This window comes from Hyla sarda, chromosome 5, assembly GCF_029499605.1.
Source record: "Hyla sarda isolate aHylSar1 chromosome 5, aHylSar1.hap1, whole genome shotgun sequence".
In the NCBI taxonomy this organism is placed as follows: domain Eukaryota; kingdom Metazoa; phylum Chordata; class Amphibia; order Anura; family Hylidae; genus Hyla; species Hyla sarda.
In genome coordinates, this window is record NC_079193.1 from 236,131,262 (window position 1) to 236,157,016 (window position 25,755).

Below are 25,755 nucleotides of genomic sequence, written 5' to 3' on the forward strand. Positions count from 1 at the left end.
TTCCTCCACATTAGGTAGCATATTTTCCCCACATTAGGCAGCATAGATTCCCCACATTTGGTACGTGTTCCCCCACATTAGGTAGCAATTTCCCCACATTAGGTAGCACAGATTCCCCACATTAGGTAGCAGTTTCCCCACATTAGGTAGCATAGATTCCCCACATTCGGTAGCACAGATTCCCCACATTAGGTAGCATAGACTCCCCACATTAGGTAGCATAGACTCCCCACATTAGGTAGCATAGAATCCCCACATTAGGTAGCATAGACTCCGCACATTTGGTAGTAGTTACCCCACATTAGGCCGCAGGTTCCCCACAATGGGTCAAAGTCTCCCCACATTAGATCGCTGTTTAACCCTCCCCCCCCCCCCACAAACAAAACACATACAACACAGAGAGACACACACACAAACACACACACAGTCAGAGAGACACACACACAGACAGACACACACACAGAGTCACAGTCACACACACAGAGTCACGCACAGAGTCACACAGTCACACACACACACAGAGTCACACACACAGTCACACACACACACAGAGTCACACACACACACACAGAGTCACACACTCACAGAAAATAAGGCATACTTGGCACACCAGAAGGCCTCCTACATAATTCCAATACAAGAAATGATTGTGGGCAGGGGTGTAGCGCTCCTGGGTCCCCCTGCAACACACACACAGAGTCACACACAGTCACATACATACACACACACACAGAGTCACACACAGTCACATACACACACACACAGTCACATACACACAGAGTCACACACAGTCACATACACACACACAGAGTCACACACAGTCACATACATACACACACAGAGTCACACACAGTCACATACATACACACACAGAGTCACACACAGTCACATACATACACACACAGAGTCACACACAGACACATACATACACACACAGAGTCACACACAGACAGAGAGACAGACACACACACTCACCCATCCAGCGCAGCGCTCCTTCTCCTGGCGCCCTGCGAGTGACATCACTGACGTCCCATGCGGTGGTGCTGACGGACGGGCGCACAGCGGCGATGAAGGCCGGGGGGGGCAGCTGACGGACGGGCGCACAGCGGCGATGAAGGCCGGGGGGGGTGCTGGCGGGCGCACAGCGCAGGTGAATGCCCTGCTGTCGGACGGGCGCACAGCGCAGGTGGGGGGGGGATGGGGGGGGCTGCCGGTCGGGGTGTCGGTGTAGCTGGGGGGGGGGCTGCGGAGCATCTTGGTGTCACCCCATTAGGTTGGTGTCACCCGGTGCGGGCCTCACCCCCCGCACCCGGGTCGCAACGCCACTGGGCACTCCTCCTCTTCTGAGCATTGTAGTGCGCCAGCAGAGCATTTGATGTCCACACATCGGGTATTTCCATACTCAGAAGAAATGGGGTTACAAATTTTGGGGAGTATTTTCTCCTATTACCCCTTGTAAAAATTTAAAATTACGGGGGAAACTAGCATTTTTGTGGAAAAAAAAACATTTACATATCCAAATTTAACGAAAAGTCGTCAAACACCTGTGGGGTGTTGAGGCTCACTGTACCCCTTGTTACGTTCCTTGAGGGGTGAAGTTTCCAAAATAGTATGCCCTTTTTTTTTCTTTTTGCTGTTCTGGCACCATAGGGGCTTCCTAAATGTGACATGCCCCCCAAAAACCATTTCAGAAAAATCACTCTCCAAAATCCCACTGTCGCTCCTTCCCTTCTGAGCCCTCTAGTGCACCCACAGAGCACTTGACATACACATATGAGGTATTTCCTTACTCGAGAGAAATTGGGTTACACATTTTAGGAAGATTTCTCTACTTTTACCACTTGTAAAAATTCAAAAACTGGGTCTACAAGAACATGCAAGTGTATAAAATGAAGATTTTGAATTTTCTCGTTCAATTTGCTGCTATTGCTGTGAAACACTTAAAGGGTTAACAAACCTTTTGAATGTCATTTTGAATACTTTGAGGGGTGCAGTTTTTATAATGGGGTCATTTATGGGGCATTTCTAATAGGAAGGCCCTTCAAATCCACTTCAAAACTGAACTGGTCCCTATAAAAATTTGATTTTGAAAATGTTGTGAATAATTTGAAAATTGCTGCTATACTTTGAAGCCCTCTGATGTTTTCCAAAAGTAAAAACATGTCAACTTTATGATGCAAACATAAAGTAGACATATTGTATATGTGAATCAATATATAATTTATTTGGAATATCCATTTTCCTTATAAGCAGAGAGCTTCAAAGTTAATAAAAATGCTAAATTTTCTATTTTTTCATCAAATTTTTGAATTTTTCACCAGGAAATGATGCAAGTATCGACAAAATTTTACCACGAACATAAAGTAGAATATGTCACAAAAAAACAATCTCGGAATCAAAATGAAAAGCATGCCAGAGTTATTAATGCTTAAAGTGACAGTGGTCAGATGTGCAAAAAAATGGTCGGATCCTACGGTGAAAATTGGCGGGGTCCTTAAGGGGTTAATCATTGACTGTGCTATATATACACTGGGCAATAACCAGTCCGTTCATGGCTTAAATATGACCAGTTACTATGGTTTGTATACTCTATTATCTCTCAATGCTCAGTTCCCATGAAGTGCCTGGGTATTAATGCTTTGGTGTCATCCTCCTCTGCTATTCCTCGTTGTCTCTCACAGATCTATCAAGTTCTCTTGGTTTGCCATAATTTTTTTTGCCAAATGGGAGATGGATCTGGGAGTTGCCTTTGGTCAGACTAGGTCTATCCAGTAAATATGCACACTTACTCATGGCTTGTCTCTGGTTTAAAGGCTAAGCAGAGAGATCTGTGAAACGGACGTAATCCTGTCTCTTCTCCCCCTCCTGACGTGTCCTTGTACCTCCAGCGGGAATAAAGCCTTTTAATTGCATCCGGATCGAGTGCCGTGGCTTCTTTCTATACAAGGTATGATCGAATATATTTTGGATGATTTTTTTATTTGGCCATTAATTGCGTGCAGATTGATATTTATGGGGTGATCAGGTAATGGTGAATCTAAATGTTCATTCTCTCAATGACTATTTAGAACTTTTGCTCACTATGTGCTACCTAGTGACCCTGAGACAATGGACACTTTCTGTTACAACACAATAATCCTGACCCTGTTTCTGTTGCTTTCTCACCAACGTGAAACTTACTAAATAGTTCAAAAAGGAATCTCAAGTATTACTAAATAATAGAGGAGAAAAAGCAACACCAACACTGACTTCCTTCTATGTAAACAGGCTCTACTTGTTATGTTATCATTGACCTGTATAATATAGACCTAATATCTGTCATAGCTGTTATCTTGCTACAGTTGTATCGGGTATAGGCAGCCTTATGTGAGTTCATCGATAGCACATGTCTCGCCCACATCCATGTAGTTTTTGTCTACCAGTGAAAAAAGTAAAATAAAACAACTGTTCTTGGTACCATAGACAAAACATTTATCAATAGCAATAGCATAGTTGCTAGGATCATTACAATAGCCTTCACATACATGTGTATTTTAAAGGGGTACTCCGCTGCCCCATCGTTCGGAACAGGAGCGGGCAGCGGGGTTCGTGATGTCATGACCACGCCCCTCGTGATGTCACACCATGCCCCCTCATTGCAAGTCTATGGGAGGGGGCGTGACGACCACCACGCCCCCTCCCATAGACTTGCATTGAGGGGGCATGGTGTGACCTCACGAGGGGCATGGTGGTGACGTCCCGTCGCTGGCACCCAGCATTCTAATTGAACGCTGGATGCTGCACAGAGATTGCAGGGGTCCCAGCTGCAGGACCCCCACAATTAGACATCTTATCCCCTATCCTTCGGATAGGGGATACGATGTCTAGGGAAGGAGTACCCCTTTAAAGCTATTAGCAGAGCAGTAATACTATAAGTAGAAGGATATCCAGAGGCATTTACTGTCAATTACTTGTGAGATGTCTACTAGTTTGTTACCACAATGTGGTGTGAAGTGTGTCTATGTTTTTCTTGTTCATGAACCCTTGTACAGAATAAAGTCTAAACATACTGGTTTTAAGTGGATTATAGTGCACTGACAATTATGGTCCCAGCAACTGCCACATACATCTTCCCTGGAGGCCATCAAGAGCCTATATACAGTATTTTAATATCTAGTGAACGGTTTATGAACAAGATTCTAAACAATGTGCTTTAAAGGGGTACTCCCCTGGAAAACATTTTTTTATTTATTTATTTATTTATTTTTATTAACTGGTGCCAGAAAGTTAAACAGATTTGTAAATTAGTTCTATTTAAAAATCTTAATCCTTCCTGTACTTATCAGCTGTTGTATGCTCCACGGGAAGTTCTTTTCTTTTTGAATTTCCTTTCTGTCTGACCACAGTGCTCTCTGCTGACACCTCTGTCCATTTTAGGAACTCTCCAGAGTAGTAGCAAATCCCCATAGCAAACCTATCCTGCTCCGGACATTTCCTAAAAAGGACAGAGGTGTCAGCAGAGAGCACTGTGATCAGACAGAAAGGAAATTCAAAAAGAAAAGAACTTCCTGTAGAGCATACAACAGCTAACAAGTACAAGAAGGATTAAGATTTTTTTAATAGAAGTAATTTACAAATCTGTTTAACTTTCTGGCACCAGTTGATTTAAAAAAAAAATGTTTTCCAGGGGAGTACCCCTTTAAGTTTATGTTACAAACAGACTTGAATTCCAGGTCCATGCTCTTACTACAACTACTCAACTCTTATGAAAGGGTCTTTGTTTTAGTGTTCTTGTTCAAGGATGCAAAATAAATGTATTACAAACATTCCAAGTCCCATGCATTCTTGACTGTCACCCACGGGTAAGCTTAAGTCACTTGGGTACATTCCCTGTCCTCTTGTCTTCTGTTTTCTTTAACATAAAGTCCCTGTCTAGAACTGTGAACGTGATGGAATATGTGATAAGCAAAATGTGGTCATGTTTTTCCCCATGCTATCTCTGGCCCTGACACTATTTTCTTTTCAGTAAGATTAGACACAATGGAATGGAATTTAGGGCAGCCCCATAGGCTTGTCTAGGAATAACCATTATTTCAAGAGGTTGTTGTCTGCTGAACTTTGCATCTGTCTTTGGTGTTAAATATTCTTTTTGTGTTTTGTTTATAATGTTCAGAGAGTGGAAACAATCCTTTCTTTGTTCTGGCCAACTACACGGAGAGCCTGGAACATGTTGTAGCTGCAAAATAAAAGTTACTCGAAAAATATATATATATATTTTAATAGAACTAATAAAATGATTGTAATTTTAGAAACTTTACAAGAACTGTAAGTAGCTTTAAAGATTAATGTTTGCGGAAAACAAGGCACATGCAGTTACACATTTGGTACTTATTCAGAATTCCTCAAAGTTCTAGGAAATATAGCATTTTATTGACTGAAGGAGTGGTACTAATGTCTCCTTATATTAATATGCCAGATAATTATTTATCCAGTCAATCTATTTCCTTGTCATGCTACAACTACGACTACTAGTGCCAGCACAAGAATGTGTGACCTGATGTGACATCTGTGCATTTCAAGTCTCAGCCAAGCCTCACCCATCACATTACAATGTAAAAAGCCCATTAATACTGAATGCAATTTTCACTGTCTCCTGCTACAATCTCATGTGTGTACTAATTCTTATTTCATCATTTGGAATAAGTAATAAGAAATGTTGAATAAGTATTCAGAGGATAGAGGATAAGTAGCTGATCGCAGGGGGCCCGACCGCTAGGAGTGCGTGTCGTCTACCGGTAGACAAAACACGCTCCATTCATTTCTATGAGAGTCTTTATCGGCACTGCCATAGAAATGAATGGAACACATGCCGTCTGCAGGACGTGCTCCTCACTGACAGCCGGGTCCCGTTTTGGAGATTGCAGGGGGTCCCTGTGGATAGGGAATAAGTTAATTGTGGCTGGATTTCTTATTTAAACTCACAGTTTGATTGTCTCTCTGTGCACGTTTATTTTATTAGGGGAAAAAATCTAATATGCTAGCTTTAAAGATAACCTGCAATGTCCTTTGAAAATCCAGCTGTGAGCGTATACCTGCCACTCCACTGATTTATCCAATCTTAAAGAGGTACTCCAGTGGAAAACAATGTTTTGAAATCAACTGGTGCCCGAAAGTTAAACAGATTTGTAAATTGCTTCTATTTAAAAATCTTAATCCTTCCAATACTTATCAGCTGCTTTATACTCCAAAGGAAGTTGTGTAGTTCTTTCCAGTCTGACCATAGTGCTGTCTGCTGACACCTCTGTCTGTGTCAGGAACTGTCCAGAGCAAGAGAGGTTTGCTATGGGGAGTTGCACCTGCTCTGGACAGTTCCTGACACAGACAGAGGTGTCGGCATAGAGCATTGCGAACAGACTGGAAAGAACTACACAACTTTCTCTGTAGTATACAGCAGCTGATAAGTACTGGAAGGAGAAAGATTTTAAATAGAAGTCATTTACAAATCTGTTTAACTTTCTGGCCCCAGGTGATTTCAAAACAGTACCCCTTTAATTCTTTACCCCCTTTCCTCAACTATTGATGGCCAATACGACAATTAGGATGTAGACTGGATGGGAAAAGCACTTTGGTTCACCCCCCTATTAAGATATGAGCATTGGTGACCACCTGTTTTACAGTCAATAGACTGCAAAGATTGCCATAGATTGCCAAGAGGGTGGTCATTACCGTATATACTGGAGAACAGTGGTCCCTCAACATACGATGGTAATTCGTTCCAAACGACCCATCGTTTGTCGAATCCATCATATGTTGAGAGATCCATGCAATGTAAAGTAAAGGATGTTATACTCACCTGTCCCCGCAGCTCCGGACCGCGTCCTCACCGCTTCCGATGCTGTCCCAGGGGCTCCCGATGCTGTCCCGCTGCTCCGGTGTCTTCTTCGCGATCCTCCGGCTTCTTCCGCATCTTCTGCAGGGTCCGGGCCTCGCTTTCTGGTGACGTTATTACGCTGCTTCGCCGGCACGGCGTGCGTAGTGACGTAATAAGGACGCCGGAAAGCGAGGCCCGGACCCCGGAGAAGATGCAGAAGACGCTGGAGGATCGCAAAGTGGATAGGTAAGCAAACCTGTCCGGGTTGCTTAAACTGCTATCCGACAGCAGCTTAAGCATTTTGCGCTGTCGGATAGCAGTTAATGCGATGGCCCCGACATATAAAAGCATCGTATGTCGATGCTGACATCGACATGCGATGGCCTCTGAGAGGCCATCGTATGTCGATTTTATCATATGTCGGGGCCATCGCATGTCGGGGGGGTTACTGTATAAGCCGACCCGAATATAAGGCGAGGCCCATAATTTTACCCCAAAAACCCAGGAAAAGTTATTGACTCAACTATAAGCCTAGGGTGGGAAATACATCATCCCCCCCATGTCATCATCCAGACCCCCGTCATCATGCCCCCTTCATCATCACCGCCTGTCAATCCCTTCAGTGGTCTTCAACCTGCGGACCTCCAGATTTTGCAAAACTACAACTCCCAGCATGCCCGGACAGCAATCGGCTGTCCGGGCATGCTGGGAGTTGTAGTTTTGAAACATCTGGAGATCCGCAGGTTGAAGACCACTGCGGCCTTCGTCATCATCCCCCCCCCCCCCCCCTTCATCATCACCGCCTGTCAATCCCTTCATCAGTGGTCTTCAACCTGCGGACCTCCAGAGGTTTCAAAACTACAACTCCCAGCATGCCCGGACAGCCGATGGCTGGGTGTTGTAGTTTTGAAGCCTCTGGAGGTCCGCAGGTTGAAAACCACTGCGGCCTTCATCATCATCCAGCCCCCCCCTTTTGTTTTGTACTCACCTCCCCTCGGCAGGACGTTAGGGTGAGCTGGTCTGGGCCATCTATTCTGCAGGGACCATCCGGTGGGGATGGTTAGTCGTTTCAGGCTGTCGATTTTCACCGGAGGGTCTCTTCTCCGCGCTTCGGCCCCGGCCCCTGAGTAGTGACGTTGCCTTGATGACGACGCACAGGGACGTTGCGCATGAACTTCCCTGTGCGTTGTCGTCAAGGCAACGTCACTACTCCGGGGCCGGGGCCGAAGCGCGGAGAAGAGGCCCCCCCCCCCCCCCCCCCCCCCCCCGGTGAAAATGGACAGCTCGCAACGACTAACCATCCCCACCGGACAGTCCCTGCAGCATAGATGGCCCGGACCAGCTCACCCTAACATCCCGCCGAGGGGAGGTGAGTACAAAACAAAAGGGGGGGCTGGATGATGGCGAAGGCCGCAGTGGTCTTCAACCTGCGGACCTCCAGAGGTTTCAAAACTACAACACCCAGCATGCCCGGACAGCCGATGGCTGTCCAGGCTTGCTGGGAGTTGTAGTTTTGCAACATCTGGAGGTCCGCAGGTTGAAGACCACTGATGAAGGGATTGACAGGCGGAGTTCACTCGAGTATAAGCCGAGGGGGGCGCTTTCAGCACAAAAAAATCGGATTCAGTTGACTCTCTAAGCTTTATAACCGACCTGTCAGCAGCTAAACAGCGGTCAAAATAAACCCTGGTTTAATAGGACTTCTTGTCATGATTTTGGGCATACCTTTTATTTATCTCTATAATCTTTTCCAGTACCAGGATAGTATTACCAGTACCACAACTTATTTCTTCTTATTTGCTATATTGCATGGGAAGTGTTCTTCCCATATGTTTACTCTGTTGTGATTTATTTCATTTTGAAAAATGTCTAATAAAAACTATTTGCAAAAATAAAAATAGTATATCACCTGATTGTCATAAACAGGAACATTTTCAGATAAACTAATTCTATTTTCTACAGTCCACTGGCCGATAAGGTGGAATCCACCAAATGATATCTGGATAATAGGAAAACCTTCCCAGTGTTGAAAATATATCAATAACAAGGAAAGAAATGTTATATTTATTCTTACCAGTGGAACAGATTTCTATGCTGGCCAAAGTTCTGGAGGGTTGTGGGTCATATAAGGTGAAGCTGTCTTAACTTTCAGAACATGATAGATGGCCACAGGTTGCACACTATTAATGTAAACTCTAAAATCAATCCATAAGCACATGTAATACATCTACATAAATAATGTATGTTAGCATTGGAAGCACATATTGAATAATATATAACATTACATTATTCGAAACTCTATGGGCTACCTAACACCTTCATTCTTTATGGCAAACAATGGCGCTGATTTATCATCGCAAACCCGACTTCTTTTGTCATTTTTTTTTGTACATTTTTTACAATGGGCACACGATGTCAAAGACACCTTGGGCCAATATGCGACACTCTTTACCGATCAACCCGACTCGGATTGTAGGGAAGCTGAAAAAGGGGCATTTCCCGACAATAGTAACTGTTTCCAACTGATTTATTAAAGGGGTTATCCAGGAAAAAACTTTTTTTTATATATCAACTGGCTCCAGAAAGTTAAACAGATTTGAAAATTCGTTCTATCAAAAAATCTTAATCCTTTCAGTACTTATGAGCTTCTGAAGTTAAGGTTGTTCTTTTCTGTCTAAGTGCTCTCTGATGACATGTGTCTCGGGAACCGCCCAGTTTAGAAGAGGGTTGCTATAGAGATTTGGTTCTAAACTGGGCGGTTCCCGAGACACGTGTGTCAGGATCCGGACTGGTAAGCGGGTAGTGGATCCTCTGGATCAGTGAGGCGATGACGCGGGCCGTACTGGGGGACCGATTCTAAGAAGTTACCGGTTTTCACCAGAGCCCGCCACAAGGCGGGATGGGCTTGCTGCGGCAGCAACTCCCAGGTCGTATTCCCCGATAGCGACTCGACCTCACTGATAGCTGAGACTGGCGTGGTACAGAAGGACTAGACAGAGGCGAGGTCAGATGTAGCAGAAAGTCAGGGCAGGCGGCAATGGTTCGTAGTCAAGGGCAACAGCAGAAGGTCTGAATACACAGGTTAAGGCACACACAAAAACGCTTTCACTAGGCACAAGGCAACAAGATCCGGCAAGGACAGGAAGGGAAGTGGGTTTTTATATGTTAGACACTAAAGAAACAGATGGAAGGTGATTAGCACTGATTTGGAACAGATTGGGCCAGGCACCAATTAATGGTGCACTGGCCCTTTAAATCTGAGAGACCCAGCGCGCGCGCGCGCCCTAGAGAGTGGGACCGCGCGCGCCGGGGCTGAGACAGAGGACGGGGCAGGTAATCAGAACGGGATGCGTCCCGCAAGCGGACTAGTGCCGCCATGCGAATCGCATCCCCTCCGGCAGCCCTGTAGCAGCGTTCCCGGTCAGAGTGAGAGACCGGGGCGCTGCAGAAGGGCAGACGCCGTGAGCGCTCCGGGATGGATGCGGGACCCGGAGCGCTCGGCGTTACAACGTGTCATCAAAGAGCACTTAGACAGAAAAGAAAACCTTAACTTCAGAAGCTCATAAGTACTGAAAGGATTAAGATTTTTTAATAGAAGTAATTTACAAATCTGTTTAACTTTCTGGAGCCAGATGATATATAAAAAAAAAAGTTTTTTCCTGGATAACCCCTTTAACTAACCCGCCCCAATTGTACTTTCATCACAATAGCTATTTTGGTACACTCATGATTTAGAAGCCTTTTGTTCCTAATTTCTGATTAGCTGCATGACACAAATCAAAACAACACTCCGATGAGTAGTTGTTGTTTTTTTTTTTTTTTTAGTAAGGGGACATGTCCGTTTAGACGACATTTGCAATTGAGATGCTGTGATAGATGAATCCGTTGTATGATAATGTTGACAAAAGTTTGCGGGTTCCCTGTAGTTACCAAGTGCATTCCTTGATCACTTATATTCATAGGGAAAAGAAATGTTCCAGTCTCGTGAGCGAACATTCTTCATAATAAAGTAGCAGCCGGAGTAACAACATCAAATTTAGTGAAATTGAACTGTGAACATTTAAACACTACTGGACCTGTCAGCCAGTACAGAATGGGGACAGTCACATCATGGGCTAATTCAATGTTCACAATGCCAACATCCTGAACTTGTACATTCTGCCTAACTGCATAAATAGTTCCCACTGACATATTACCATAAAAACAACTGAGCCCACAAAACATCTACTTGCATGTGTATTATTAATGTTTCCATGTTATAAACCACAGTTCAGCTTTTATACAGTGTAAACAGTCAATGGTCCTGATATATCTTCAAAACCGGCATGCGACAAAAACAAAAACCTGAGTGCGACTGAATGTGCGACACAATAATAAATAAGGAAAGCAGTCGGGATTAAAGACAGACGGGATTAAAGCAACAAGACAAACACAACCTGACTTATTTGATAAATGAGGCCCAATGTCTTCATTCTTTGTGGCATACTTTCTACAAGGGGCTGGAAACATTCCTTAGAGATTTTGCATTACATGAACATGATGGCATAACGCCGTTGTTGCTGATTTTTCGGCTGCTCATCCATAATGGGAATCTCCCGTTCCACCACATCTCAAAGGTGATCTATTAGATGAGATCTGGCAGTGGAGGCCAATATATTTCACTCATTGTCATGTTCAAGAAACCAGTATAAGATGATGTGATCTATGTGACATGGTGCATTATCCTGCTAGAAGTAGCCATCAGAAGATGTGTATAACTGTGATCATAAAAGGAATGGTCATGATCAGGTAGGCTCAATACTCAGGTAGGCTGTTGCATTTACACAATGCTCAGTTGGCTCTAAGGGGTCCAAAGTGTGCCAAGAAAATGTCCCCCACATCATTACATCATCATTAGCCTGATTCAAGGCAGGACGAATCCATGCTTTCATGGTTACACCAAATTCTGACCCTGCCATCTGAATGTCGCAGCTGGAGTCAAGATCTGATCATTGTAGCCTCAGATTCTTGTTCTTAGTTGACAGGAGTGGCACCTGGTGTCATCGTCTGCTGCTGTAGCCCATCTGCTTCAAGGTTTGACGAATGGTTGTTTTAGTTACTGTTTCCTTTTTGACATCTCAAACCAGTCTGCCCATTTTCCTCTGACATTAACAGGGCATTTTTCCCAACACAACTGCCTCTCACTAGATATCTTCACTTTTTCAGACCATTATCTGTAAACCCTAGAAATTGTTGTCACTTCAAGTGGTACTCCGCTGAAAAACATTTTATCCCCTATCCAAGGGATAGGGGATAAGATGTCTGATCAGGGGAGTCCCACCACTGGGGACCCCCACGATCTCCGGGCCTGCAGCGGCAGCGTCCGGAGCACGGAGGTTAGGAGATTTCGCGTTCGTGACGTCACACCCCCTCAACTCATGTCTATGGAAGGGGGCGTGACAGCTACTACGTAGCCGTCATGCCTCATTCCATAGTCATGAATGGAGAATGCGTGGCGGCTGTAGTGTAGTCACCAGACATCTTGCACGGAGCAGAGTTCGCTCCGTGCGTGGATGAATAGGGGGCCACGCCGGAGATCGCGGGGAACGGATCAGACATCTTATCCCCTATTCTTTGGATAGGGGATAAGATTTTTTTTTGGCAGAGTACCCCTTTAAATCCCCTTTCTTTTTCCATTTTGATGCTCAGTTTGAACTTAAAGGGGTACTCCGGTGGAAAACTTTTTTTTATTTATTTTTTTAATCAACTGATGCCAGAATGTTAAACAGATTTGTAAATTACTTCTATTAAAAAATCTTAATCCTTCCAGTACTTTTTAGCAGCTGTATACTACAGAGGAAATTCTTCTCTTTTTGGATTTCTTTTCTGTCCCGACCACAGTGCTCTCCGCTGACACCTCCGTCCATGTCAGGAACTGTCCAGAGCAGGAGAAAATCCCCATAGCAAATATATGCTGCTCTGGACAGTTACCAAAATGGACAGAGGTGTAAGCAGAGAGCACTTTGGTTGTGACAGAAAATAAATCCCAAAAGAATAGAATTTCCTCTGTAGTATACAGTCGCTAATAAGTACTGGAAGGATAAAGAATTTTTAATAGAAGTAATATTCAAATTTGTTTAACTTTCTGGCATCAGTTGATTTCCACTGGAGTACCCCTTTAAGTAAGTTGTTATGGTCAAGTTGCTTGACCACGTCTACATGCCTAAATGCATTGAGTTGCTGCCATGTGATTGACGGATTTGCTATTTGTTTTTTTTTTTCCCATACAAATGTATTAGTGGCATAGGTCTATGGGGGAGATTTATCAAAACCTGTGCAAAGGAAAAGTTACCCAGTTGCCCACAGCAACCAATCAGATCGCTTCTTTCATTTTGCAGAGGCCTTGTTAAAAATGAAAGAAGCAAGCTGATTGGTTGCTTTGGGCAACTGGGCAACTTTTCCTCTGGACAGGTTTTGATAAATCTCCCCCTATGTGTATATACATTTAAATTGCCTTGAAGTTTTTATATGGTTTTTATTATGTTTAAAATGTATGCAATAGTATACAAACCTAATCGTATACCACGAAAAAATGCTATACCATAAAAATGTATGCAGCATTGTGCCAAATTGGTCTTGTTTTGGTATGTGTGTGGTACAGATGTGACGTTACTCTAAGGGCAACGTATCTCAACTGGGGTGTCTCCAGCTGTTGCAAAACTACAACTCCTGAACATACTGGGAGCTGTAGTTTTGCAACAGCTGGAGACACCCTATTTGAGAAACACTACCTTAGAGCCACATTTACACTAATGTTTATCATTCTGGGAGTTGTAGTTTTGCAACAGCTGGAAGCACCCGGGTTAGGAAACACTGCCTTAGGGCCACATTACAACTGTCTTAGGGCAAAACTACACCTTCCAGCACGCCCGGATATCCTTTGGTATATCTGACCCTGGTTGCATCTTCCAAAGGTTGTCCGGGCAGGCTGGGAGTTGTAGTTTTGCAACTAAAGGAACCCTGGTTGGAAAACACTGCCTTAGGGCCACATTTCAACTGTCTTAGGGCCAAACTACAACCTTCAGCATGCCCGTACAACCATTGGTATATCTGTCCCTGGGCACATCTAAAAGTTGTCCGGGTATGCTGGGAGTTGTAGTTTTGCAACAGCTGGAGGCACCCTGGTTGGGAAACCACTGCCTTAGGGCCACATTATAAATATACCATGGTTAGATATTCCAAAGGCTGTTTGGGCATGCTAGGAGTTGTAGTTTTACTGGTTGACAAACACTACCTTAGTGCCACATTAACACCATGGGGGAGATTTATCAAAACCTGTGCAGAGGAAAAGTTGTCCAGTTTCCCATAGCAACCAATCAGATTGCTTCTTTCATTTTTGAAAAGACCTGTTAAAAATTAAAGAAGTGATCTGATTGGTTGTTATGGGCAACTCAGCAACTTTTCCTCTGGACAAGTTTTGATTAATCTCCCCCTATATACCCTGGCCAGATATACCAAAGGCTGTCCGGGCATGCTGGAAGTTGTAGTTTTGCAACAGCTGGAGGCACCTAGTTTGGGTAACACTGCCTTAGTGCCACATTAATACCTTGGTCAGATGACCTATCTTATACAATGGGGGAGATCAAAGGATTTAGACAGTTTTTTCCTGTCTAAATTTGTCGCACAGAAAGTCACAGTCTAAATATTTGCAACTTTTTTGTGACTTTTGCTGTAGAGGATTTTTAGAACATGATGCATTCTAGTCTATTTTAGACGGAAAAATGCATTGGTGCTGAATTTATCAAAAGCGACTTTTCATTGACAAGTCGCATCGGCTGAAAGTACGCCGAAATGTCAGACAATGCTGGAGCAGGTTTACAGTCTAAACCATAGATCCGAATTTATCAAGAGCTGTGCGCCTTTTGATAAATTAGGCGCACAATAGACCAGCCTAAGGGTGGGTTCACACCACGATTTTGTTATATGGTTTCGGCATACGGTTTCATTAAAAAAAACGTATGCAATCGCACAGAAAACCGTGCCCATAGACTTACCATTCAAAACCGTATACACCATATTGTATTCGGTTGTCTCCGTTTTTCAAACCATACGGTTTTTAACTTTTTTTTTTTTTTTGGACAGAAAACCTTGGCCTACCACGGTTTTTGGTCCGGGTGAAAAACTGTATTAAACCGTATACGTTTTTTTTTTAACATGGGAGTCAATGGGAACCGTACAGAACCGTATGTGCGTACAGTTCCATCCGATTTTCACCATACGGTTTTTGACTTTCCACAGTTTTTTTTCATGGAATTTCAATCAAACAAGTAAAACTTTATTCATAATGGAGTGAAAAGTTCAAAACATATAGGTTTTTTTCATTAAAAAACAGATGCAACCGGACATCATTTTTCAAACCGTATATGGTATACAGATAAAAATTTGTACACACGTTTTAATACAGTTTAGTCAGGTTTTGAGGAATCCGTTTTTTTTAATCAAAAACCTGATACAGGAACTGTATTGCAAAAACGTGGTGTGAACCTACCCTAACCCTTTGTAGTTTGGTCTATATTGATGCGGGACATAGACAGCTTTGATAAATATCCCCCAATGACTCTTAGTTCACTTGGATTAAATCAAGAGTAATTCACGCCCAAAAATTTACAAACGGAAAAAAGAATTTTATTTTCGTGCAAAATTTGCGCGCAATTTGGACGGAATTGGGCGCGGAAATGGGGGAGAAAGAAGTGAAGGGTTTTTCAGCCATTTCCGTGCAAATTGGGGCGCAAATTGCGCACAAATTCTGCGCAAAAACGATGTCGGGCGGAATTTTTTTTTTACCATTGACTTCTATTGATTTCTGCTAGCGGATTCCACTTGAAGAATGAACATGCTAATTCTCCAAGCGGAACGAAATTCAGCGTCGGGATTCCGCTATCAGAATTTCCGCAGTGTAAACAGGACAGCGTTAAAACCATTAACTCCTTAACCCCTTAAGGACCGGGGGGGTTCCGTTTTTGCATTTTCGTTTTTTGCTCCTTGCCTTTAAAAAATCATAACTCTTTCAATTTTGCACCTAAAAATCCATATGATTGCTTATTTTTTGCGCCACCAATTCTACTTTGTAATGACGTCAGTCATTTTGCCCAAAAATCTACGGTGAAAAGTAAAAAAAAATCATTGTGCGACAAAATTGAAAAAAAAATGCTGTTTTGTAACTTTTGGGGGCTTCCGTTTCTACATAGTACATTTTTCGGTAAAAAATACAACCTATCTTTATTCTGTAGGTCCATACGATTAAAATGATAGCATACTTATATAGGTTTGATTTTGTCGGACTTCTGGAAAAAATCATAACTACATGCAGGAAAATTAATACGTTTAAAATTGTCATCTTCTGACCCCTATAACTTTTTTATTTTTCCGTGTATGGGGCGGTATGAGGGCTAATTTTTTGCACCATCATCTGAAGTTTTTAACGGTACCATTTTTGCATTGAAAGGACTTATTGATCGCTTTTTATTCATTTTTAAATTATATAAAAAGTGAACAAAAATGCACTATTTTGGACTTTGGAATTTTTTTGCGCGCACGCCATTGACCGAGCGGTTTAATTAACGATATATTTTTATAATTCAAACATTTCCGCACACGGTGATACCATATATGTTTATTTTTATTTACACTGTGTTTTTTTTTATGGGAAAAGGGGGGTGATTCAAACTTTTAATAGGGGAGGGGTTAAATGATGTTTGTTCACTTTTTTTTTAAACTTTTTTTTTGCAGTATTATAGCTCCCATAGGGACCTATAACACTGCACACACTGATCTTCATCATTGATCACTGGTTTCTCATAGGAAACCAGTGATCGACGATTCTGCCGCTTGACTGCTCATGCCTGGATCTCAGGCACTGAGCAGTCATTCGGCGATCGGACAGCGAGGAGGCAGGTAGGGGCCCTCCTGCTGTCCTGTAAGCTGTTCGGGATGCCGCGATTTCGCCGCGGCTATCCCGAACAGCCCACTGAGTTAACCGGCATGGTTTCGCTTTTAGCCAATCGGCACTGCGCGCTATTAGCGGCGGGTCCCGGCTTCACTATGACGCCGGGCCCGCTGTGATATGATGTGGGGTTACTATGTAACCCCGCGTTATATCACGGGAGCAGGACCAAGGACGTACCTGTACGTCCTTGGTCCTTAAGGGGTTAAGGACACATGACGTACCGGTACGTCATGTGTCCGCTCCCGATCTATAACGCGTGGCCACGGCGTTGCCACGCGTCATAGCGGGTCAAGCCCGGCCTCTAACAACGGCAATTGATCGCGGTGCCGCGCGCTATTAACCCTTTAGACGCAGCGTTCAAAGTTGAACGCCGCGTCTAAAGTGAAAGTGAAAGCATGCCGGTTAGCTCAGGGAGCTGTGCGGGATAGCCGCGGCAAAATCGCGGCATCCCGAACAGCTTACAGGACAGCAGGAGGGTCCCTACCTGCCTCCTCGCTGTCCGATCCCCGAATGACTGCTCAGTGCCTGAGATCCAGGCATGAGCAGTCAAGCGGCAGAATCATCGATCAGTGGTTTCCTATGAGAAACCAGTGATCAATGATAAAGATCAATGGGGGACATGTATCATTTCCAGTGTATAATAGAAGTTTTTTACCCCCTCTGCCTGTTGTCTAAATTTGGTGCAGCTGCGTTAAATTTATCATTCTTGCGCAGCTACTTTCTTGAATTGCGTTTAAATTTAGAATTCTCCTCAGAGCATAAATTTACACCGCAGCTCTATTTAGTAGGAGCTTTGTCTGCAGTGTATCTGCACCTAAACAGTAAGTGTGTCCTCGTTATTAGTTTTAGAATTTTTTTTCTTCATTATGTAGAGTTTTAATCTCACAATAATACCACTTTTTGCACCCAATTATAACACATCAATTATACCAATGTCCTTATTCTTCATTTAACATCTGTGACACCCCTGTGCAAATCACCTCAAATGTACATGGTGCACTCTACCTTATGGGCCTTGTTGTGCGCCCGCAGAGCACTTTGCCCCCACATATGTGTTATCTCCGTACTCTGGCTAAATTGTGTCCCAAAAAATGGGGATCTTTTTTCCCATTTACCTCTGTAAAGTATGCGGCAATACCTGCATGTCAGTGTAAATAATTTTATTTTTATACACTAACATACTGATGTAGACTCCAACTGTTCCTTTTCATAATGGGTAAAAGGAGAAAAAGTCCCCCAAAATCTGTAAGGCAATTTCTCCTGAGTACGGCGATACCCCATATGTGACCCTAAAATGTTGCCTTGAAATACGACAGGGCTCCGAAGTAAGAGAGCGCCATGCGCATTTGAGGCCTAAATTAGGGTTTTGCATAGGGGTGGACATAGGGGTATTCTATGCCAGTGTTTCCCAAACAGGGTGCCTCCAGCTGTGGCAAAACTCCCAACATGCCTGGACAGTCAATGTCTGTCCGGCAATACTGGGAGTTGTTGTTTTGCAACAGCTGGAGGGTCCATTTTGGAAACAGTGCCGTACCAGACGTTGTTCATATTTATTGGGGAGGGGAGGGGGGCTGTGTAGCGGTATGTGTATATAAAGTGTTTTTTACTTATTTTATTTAAGTGTAGTGTAGTGTAGTGTTTTTAGGGTACAGTCACACGGGCGGGGGTTGACAGCGAGTTTGCTGCATCTCAATCTTGCAGCACTCCCTGTAAACCTCCGCCCATGTGAGTGTACACTGTCCATTCACATTGGGGGGGGGGGGGGGGGGGGAACATCCAGCTGTTGCAAATCTACAACTCCGAGCATGCCCTTTGGCTGTCCGTGCATGCTGGGAGTTGTAGTTTTGCAACAGCTGGAGGCACACTGGTTGCGAAACACGGAAACAGACTCAGTGTTTCGCAACCAGTGTGCCTTTAGCTGTTGCAAAAACTTCAAATCTCAGCATGCAGTGACAGCAGAAGGACATGCTGGAACATGTAGTTATGCAACAGCTGGAGGCATACTGCTACAACTCCCAGCATGCCCTTTGGCAGTCCGTGCATGCTGAGGGTTGTAGTTATGCAACAGCTGAAGGCACACTGGTTGCAAAACACTTGAAAGTTTTTTACTTAACTTAGTGTTTCCAAACCAGTGTGCCTCCAGCTGTTGCACAACTTCAATTCCCAGCATGAATGGTCTGTCAGTGCATGCTGGGCGTTATAGTTTGGAGGCACAGCTGGAGGCACACGGGTTGGGAAAAAGAGTTAGGAAACGAACAATGTTTCCCAACTAGTGTGCCTCCAGCTGTTGCAAAACTATAATTCCCAGCATGGCCAGGCATGCTGGAAGTTGTATTTCGGCAATATCTGAAGGGTCAGATGTTGACAAACTACAACTCCCAGCATGCTTGGGCAGTCTGGGCATGCTGGGAGTTGTAGTTTTGCAACAGCTGGAGGTCCACAGTTTGTAGACCACTGTATAATGGTCTCCAATCTGTGGTCTTCCAGATGTTACAGAACTACAACTCCCAGCATGCCTCGACAGAGTGGGCATGCTGAGATTTGTAATTTTGCCCAGATGGTCAAATGGTAAGATGGCTGGCTATCAGTGATAGCCACCATCTTACCGGGCGCTGGGGAAAAGTATAACGGAAAGCAGTAAATTTTAAAAATAAAAGGAGAATGATCTACAGTGTTAAGTGGATTACAAAGCTATTTTAATGTGACGGAGCTTGTTCAGTGATAAGTAAGATATCAAACATTTCCTATGTAAATGTATTAAATTGTTGGATCATAAAATAACAAAACCAATATACAAGTGATCTAATGAATAACTGAACTGTAAACCAATATTCTATATGCAAATTATTTTAAAAGTGCTTTGGAATAACCAAGGAGTAAAAAGCAATATAAAGCAAATCAAATGAGGAATTGAGATAGGAAAGTAAAAACATTCTGGTGGTTCCTTAGTAGAACTTTCCTTCAGAAATAGAAAGAATTGCTACGTGCAGTTAAAGATGGCTTATATTTACGGGGAAAAAGACGCACTTGCGTCAAAATTTTTGGTGCAAAGGAAAAGAACGCAGGTAATAAATCCATGTGTACTATAGATGTCACTCCAAGGTACCCTGATTCAGCCACATCTGGAGAACATGCTCTACCAAAACGTGCGCAAAAAAATGGGAAAAAACAAGCGCTTGCGCTAAATTTTGCGCAAAAAAATACACACAAAACAGGGGTAAAATCTTTGATACATGTCCCCCAATGTGTGCAGTGTTATAGGTCCCTATGGGAGCTATAACACTGCAAAAAAAAAGTGAAAAAAAAAATAAGTGAATAAAGATTATTTAACCCCTTCCCTATTAAAAGTTTGAATCACCCCCCTTTTCCCATAAAAAAAACACAGTGTAAATAAAAATAAACATATATGGTATCACCACGTGCGGAAATGTCTGAGTTATAAAAATATATTGTTAATTAAATCACATGGTCAATGGAGTACACGCAAAAAATTCCAAAGTCCAAAATAGTGCATTTTTGGTCACTTTTTATATCATGAAAAAATGAATAAAAAGCTATCAATAAGTCCTATCAATGCAAAAATGTTAGCGATAAAAACTTCAGATCACGGCGCAAAAAATGAGCCCTCATACCGCCCCATGCGCAGAAAAATAAAAAAGTTATAGGGGGTCAGAAGATTACAAATTTAAACGTATTAATTTTCCTGCATGAAGTTATGATTTTTTCCAGAAGTCCGACAAAATCAAACCTATATAAGTAGGGGATCATTTTAATCGTATGGACCTACAGAATAAAGATAAGGTGTCATTTTTACCAAAAAATTTACTACGTAACAACGGAAGCCCCCAAAAGTTACAAAATGGCGGGGTTTTTTTTTTTCAATTTTGTCTCACAATGATTTTTCTTTCCGTTTCGCCATAGATTTTTGGGCAAAATGACTGACGTCATTACAAAGTAGAATTGGTGATGCAAAAAATAAGCAATCATATGGATTTTTAGGTGCAAATGTGAAAGAGTTATCATTTTTTAAAGGCAAGGAGCAAAAAACGAAAATGCAAAAATGGAAAAAACCCCGGTCCTTAAAGGGGTAGTCCAGTGGTGAAAAACTTATCCCCTATCCTAAGGATAGGGGATAAGTTTGAGATCGCGGGGGGTCCGACCGCTGGGGCCCCCTGCGATCTCTCTGTACGGGCCCCGGCTCCCCGGCCAGATAGCGGGTGTCGACCCCCGCACGAGGCGGCGGCCGACACGCCCCCTCAATACATCTCAATGGCAGAGCCGGAGATTGCCGAAGGCAGTGCTTCGGCTCTGCCATAGAGTTGTATTGAGGGGGCGCGTCGGCCGCCGCTTCGTGCGGAGGTCGACACGCCCCCTTCCCGCGGGCTGTCAGGGCTCCGTACAGGAGATCGCAGGGGGCCCCAGCGGTCGGACCCCCGCGACTGCAACTTATCCCCTATCCTCAGGATAGGGGATAAGTTGTTCACCACTCGGTCACCACTGGATATCTCCTTTAAGGGATTAAAGTCAATGGGCAGAGGAGAAGTGCATTCATTTGGAAGGGAGAATTTAAAAGGAATTACTCGAGTAAATTCCTCTTGAATTACTCCGTGTGAACGCACCCTAGGCATCCTTCTACTCTGGCTGAGGCTCAGCCCTATGATGTACGAGCAGCATTATCATTCGCTTCCTTCCAGTGACAGCTTCAATGTAGCAGCAATTATCGCCGCCAAGATGGCGCTGCAGCCCCAGTGCAGGAGACAGAGCGGAGCGCGGCTGGGCGGCCTCTAGTAGCTCCTCCGCTCACTGCTCATTCCAAACAGAAGCAGTAGCGGCGCTGTTAGCAGAGCGAGCGCCTGGGAGAACTGCGGGGCTGTGGGGAGCGGAACGCTGGGACTGGAAACACAACACACAGGGACTCGGAGCCGCCGTGTGTCTGCGGGGATCCGGCGTCTGCTGCGGAGAACCGGGGAAGCCGGGACCGGTGCCCCCCGCACTACAGTCTGGGGATAACTTGGCTGGGTGGCGTTGGGGAGGGGGGGGCGAGCAGTGAAGATGAATCGAAGTTTTAGTAAGTCCCAGACTCTGCGCTATGTGGCGAGCAGCGCCGTGGAGGTGAAGAGCAAGGTGAGCAGCTTGTGCCCCCGTCCAGGTGGCATCACCCCCTGCCCCCCCGGGCTGCCATGTATTGTCCTGCTATGAATGGAGCCGAGCTCAGTGGATGGGGCGGCCGGGCTCTTTTGTTTCTTGTGTGGCGCTCACTTGGGGAATGTGAAGAATTCCTGCTCCACAGTCCTGGGAACCTCGTGTAGGATCCATGTACCCGGGGTATGTGCATCCTGGGCATCCCAGGGCATGACACCTGGGCTGGGCATGGAGATCAGGATCGCCTCCAGGCTGGGTTGGCATTGCAGAGGAAATCCATTCTGTGTTTTGTTTTAAACTCTCTGCGGTTTATTTGCTCCAACCCCATTCACACTAAGTAAATGCCATGTGACCATAATGAGTGTCAATATTTTAATCTGTTTAGTAAACATCAGGATGGGAAGGATACATTGTAGCCAGAATGGGATTCCTTCTATTGGCAGCTACTTTGTTCTAGAACCCAGTGGCAAAACTACAACTCCCAGCATGCCCGGACAGCCAACGGCTGTCCGGGCATGCTGGGAGTTGTAGTTTTGCCACAGTATGGAGACCACTGTTCTATCTCAGTACCTGGATATATAGGAATACAATGCAGATCTACTAACCATATTCTAGAAATGATATGTAGGAAATCTTATAGGTCCTGTAATGGGTTTATATGAATATTACATAAGCACTTGGAGTCCCGCAGCCCCCGTGACATGGCCAGAACTGAGTTATTTGAGGGTGTTCTATTTCCAGAGCAGAAATTGTTGTTTCATTCTCGGGATGGTGTTGTTATCCTGGGGGGGGGCGGCGGGTGGGATTGCCTGGCGTTAGCAGCATGCACATATTATGGTCTGGAGATGGATGCAATAGGCTGGCAGCTGAGAACGCTTGGAGGACAGTGGTGGGCTTGCTTGGGAAAGGCCTTCTAAGATTGCTGAATGCCAGGGCTCCTTTGTAACCACAACAGAACACGTCGGATGCCTGTATACCCAGTATATACATCCAAGCCGCCTTTTTAGTGATTGTAAAACCATTTTTAACAGCGACCATAAAGTGGGATTTTCGGGAGAACAGCAGCCTCCTTCCACACCTCTGTGAGTCAGTGCAGGTTCAGTGTATACTCATCACTTAAGCTTTCATCTCTTGTCCTGTTTCAACTTGCAGCTGGAGCTCGGAGCAGTTTTCTGGGCTCTTGCTTTCTTTATTGGTAAGGCAGAGTGATGTTTCCCATCATTAAATCGGTGTGCGTGATAGGACAGGCGTGACATCATGCATAACAAATCATACTAAGCGTGATGTGTTTTCCTGTCATTGATAGACAAAGCCTTTCTAGCTTAAATGGGCACTGTCGGATACAAAAACTTTTGATATGTTGTAAAGCATGTATAACCAATAGGTTTTGCAATTGCTTTCATTAAGTTTCAGTATTTCATAGTGAAAAAGCCAGTCAAAGAACTGCCCCCCCCCCCCCCTGTCTGCTTGGACACATACTAGTTCTGCTGTGTCCATGCGTCATCACCTATGTCATGGACACACTTCCTTGATTGACAGCTGTGAATGCAGGGCTCTCAGCTGGAGGAAACATCCTCCCACTGTCAGCTTGTGTCCCGCTACTGTCAGTGAGGACAAGCTGGGAGTTGTAGTTTTTCTAATGCTAGGGGAGATGTGAGCAGACAGCATACTGAGGGAGGGGGCGGAGACCTGCACAGTGAGGCCATGCCCCCTCCCTTTGAGAGGAATTCAGACTAGTGAGCTAAATTAAAAGTGTAATAAAAAAATTAAGGTGCTAGACACATAAAAATTAGATGTACATGGTCAGGATTAGGTACTGAGTGATATAAAAGTTTTTTTTTTTTTTTTTTTTTTTTAAATCTGACGGGTACGCTTTAAGACTAGAAGCATTATCCTCTACTCTTTTACCAGAGGCCATATGAAGTGGAATTCTGCGACCTGCCTGGGCACCAAAAGGCTACCTGCCTGGGCACCAAAAGGCTACCTGCCTGGGCACCAAAAGGCTACCTGCCTGGGCACCAAAAGGCTGCCTGCCGTGGCACCAATAGGCTGCCTGCCGTGGCACCAATAGGCTGCCTGCCGTGGCACCAATAGGCTGCCTGCCGGGGCACCAATAGGCTGCCTGCCGGGGCACCAAAAGGCTGCCTGCCGGGGCACCAAAAGGCTGCCTGCCGGGGCACCAAAAGGCTGCCTGCCGGGGCACCAAAAGGCTGCCTGCCGGGGCACCAAAAGGCTGCCTGCCGGGGCACCAAAAGGCTGCCTGCCTGGGCACCTCAGTTTTGTATTCTCGCAGAAATGAAGTCTGGCATATATGTAACAGTCGAGATAGCTATACGCTGTTGTACGTTTACAACTTTGATAGTGTCCTATGACTTCCCACCTTATTTATAGTTGACTCTGTCTTGTAGTGTTTCATTTGTCCATATCTTTTAATTCAGAAGTACACTAGGAAAGAAATGTACCGTAACCACAGCTCCAGGAAACTCTCTAAATACATCTCCCCAAAATGTCCTGTGTTCTTCATGGATGTTCAGTCTTCTCAGTTGCCCTTTTTTACTGTATAATTTCTTTTAGTAATTTTGTTATAATAGGGCTCGTTCACATTGAAGTCGGGCTCCATTATACGGAGCTCAATCCGCAAGTCAGTCGGAATGACGGGAGTTTAGCGGAGAAAAAATAGTGCAGGCACTGTTTTTTGTTTTTCTCGGCTAAACCCCGGTAAATTATCTGATCCCCAACGGACCCGTTGAAGTCAAGGGGATCCATTGGGACGCAGTGGAGTCTGTTGTGCTTTGACCTATTTTTGGGTCTGTTCGGGGCAAAAACAAAGGAGCCTAATGAACCCTTAACTGGACAGAGCACAACAGCAAAGTAAACTTGGCCTCAGTTGTCACTTGACCAGTTTTATGCTTCACCCTTTGGCTATGTGCACATGGCATAATAATTCCGCCAGAAATTCTGCCAAAATGTAATGCACGCTGGGGTAGATTTAGCAAAACCAGTTGCTCATAGCAACCAATCAGATCACCTCTTTAATTTTTAACAACTGTAAAACTTTTTCCTCTGGATAAATCTCCCCTGTTATGTTTAAGGGGATTCCGCTGTCCCTTTCCTATTCATTAAGCAGCGAATTGAGTCAATGGGGCTTTGAATTTTGACAATTCTGTGTTTTGAGAGCTCAGAAATTCTGCCAGAATTCCGTCCAAATTTTGCGAAAAAATCTGCAGTCTGCTTTTCTGTGGTGAATTTTCCTTGTGAATAGCTGCAGAATATGTTGTCTCTAACTTACATTAGAGGAGTATTCTCATCTCCAAGTGACTGCATATCACTGTGATATGTAGGGGTCTGACCTTTGGGATCCCCGACCCAAAAAAATAAGGGGATGTAGTGCTGCAGCTTCTTCATGATACCATGTTGAAAAAGGTTGTGATGACTGAAACTTTCACATTGGTATTGTAACTTTAGATTAAATTGAATCAAGTGGATTATATCAATTGTGGAATCTGCCCTAGAGGAATCAGATGGCATGGTTAAAGGTGTACTCTAGTGCAGAGTACTCCTGCTCCATCCTGCCCGGGCTGCAAAAAAAATGAAAATAAACCATCACTCACGTTCCTGGGTTCCCGCGGAGCCATCCTCTTTATACTTCCATGTGAACGAAGCGTCACATGGCGCTCAGCCTATCGCCGGCTGCCGTGCACCAGAGTACTCCTTTAAATATTGGGACTGATATCTTCTCATATAAGAAAAATGATCAAGTCTATGTAAAATCTTTTGA

General features: G+C 44.2%; 1 protein-coding gene across 3 annotated transcripts in view; it reads left to right on the forward strand.

Moving 5' to 3' along the window:
- The first annotated feature begins 2,811 nt into the window (after nucleotides 1-2,811).
- The window catches only part of PARD6G (par-6 family cell polarity regulator gamma), a 115,764-nt gene continuing 92,820 nt past the window's right edge, over nucleotides 2,812-25,755 (forward strand). Inside the window, exon 1 of one of the 3 annotated variants that reach the window (XM_056518506.1) lies at nucleotides 2,812-2,947. Coding sequence is in view for 1 of the 3 variants with exons in the window: in XM_056518504.1 (XP_056374479.1) it covers nucleotides 21,888-21,959 (72 nt within the window). In the remaining 2 variants the exon portion in view is untranslated. Of the gene's footprint in view, nucleotides 2,948-14,287; nucleotides 14,407-21,670; nucleotides 21,960-25,755 lie in introns of those variants that run through there. The other 2 variants (XM_056518505.1, XM_056518504.1) reach the window with 2 other exon arrangements.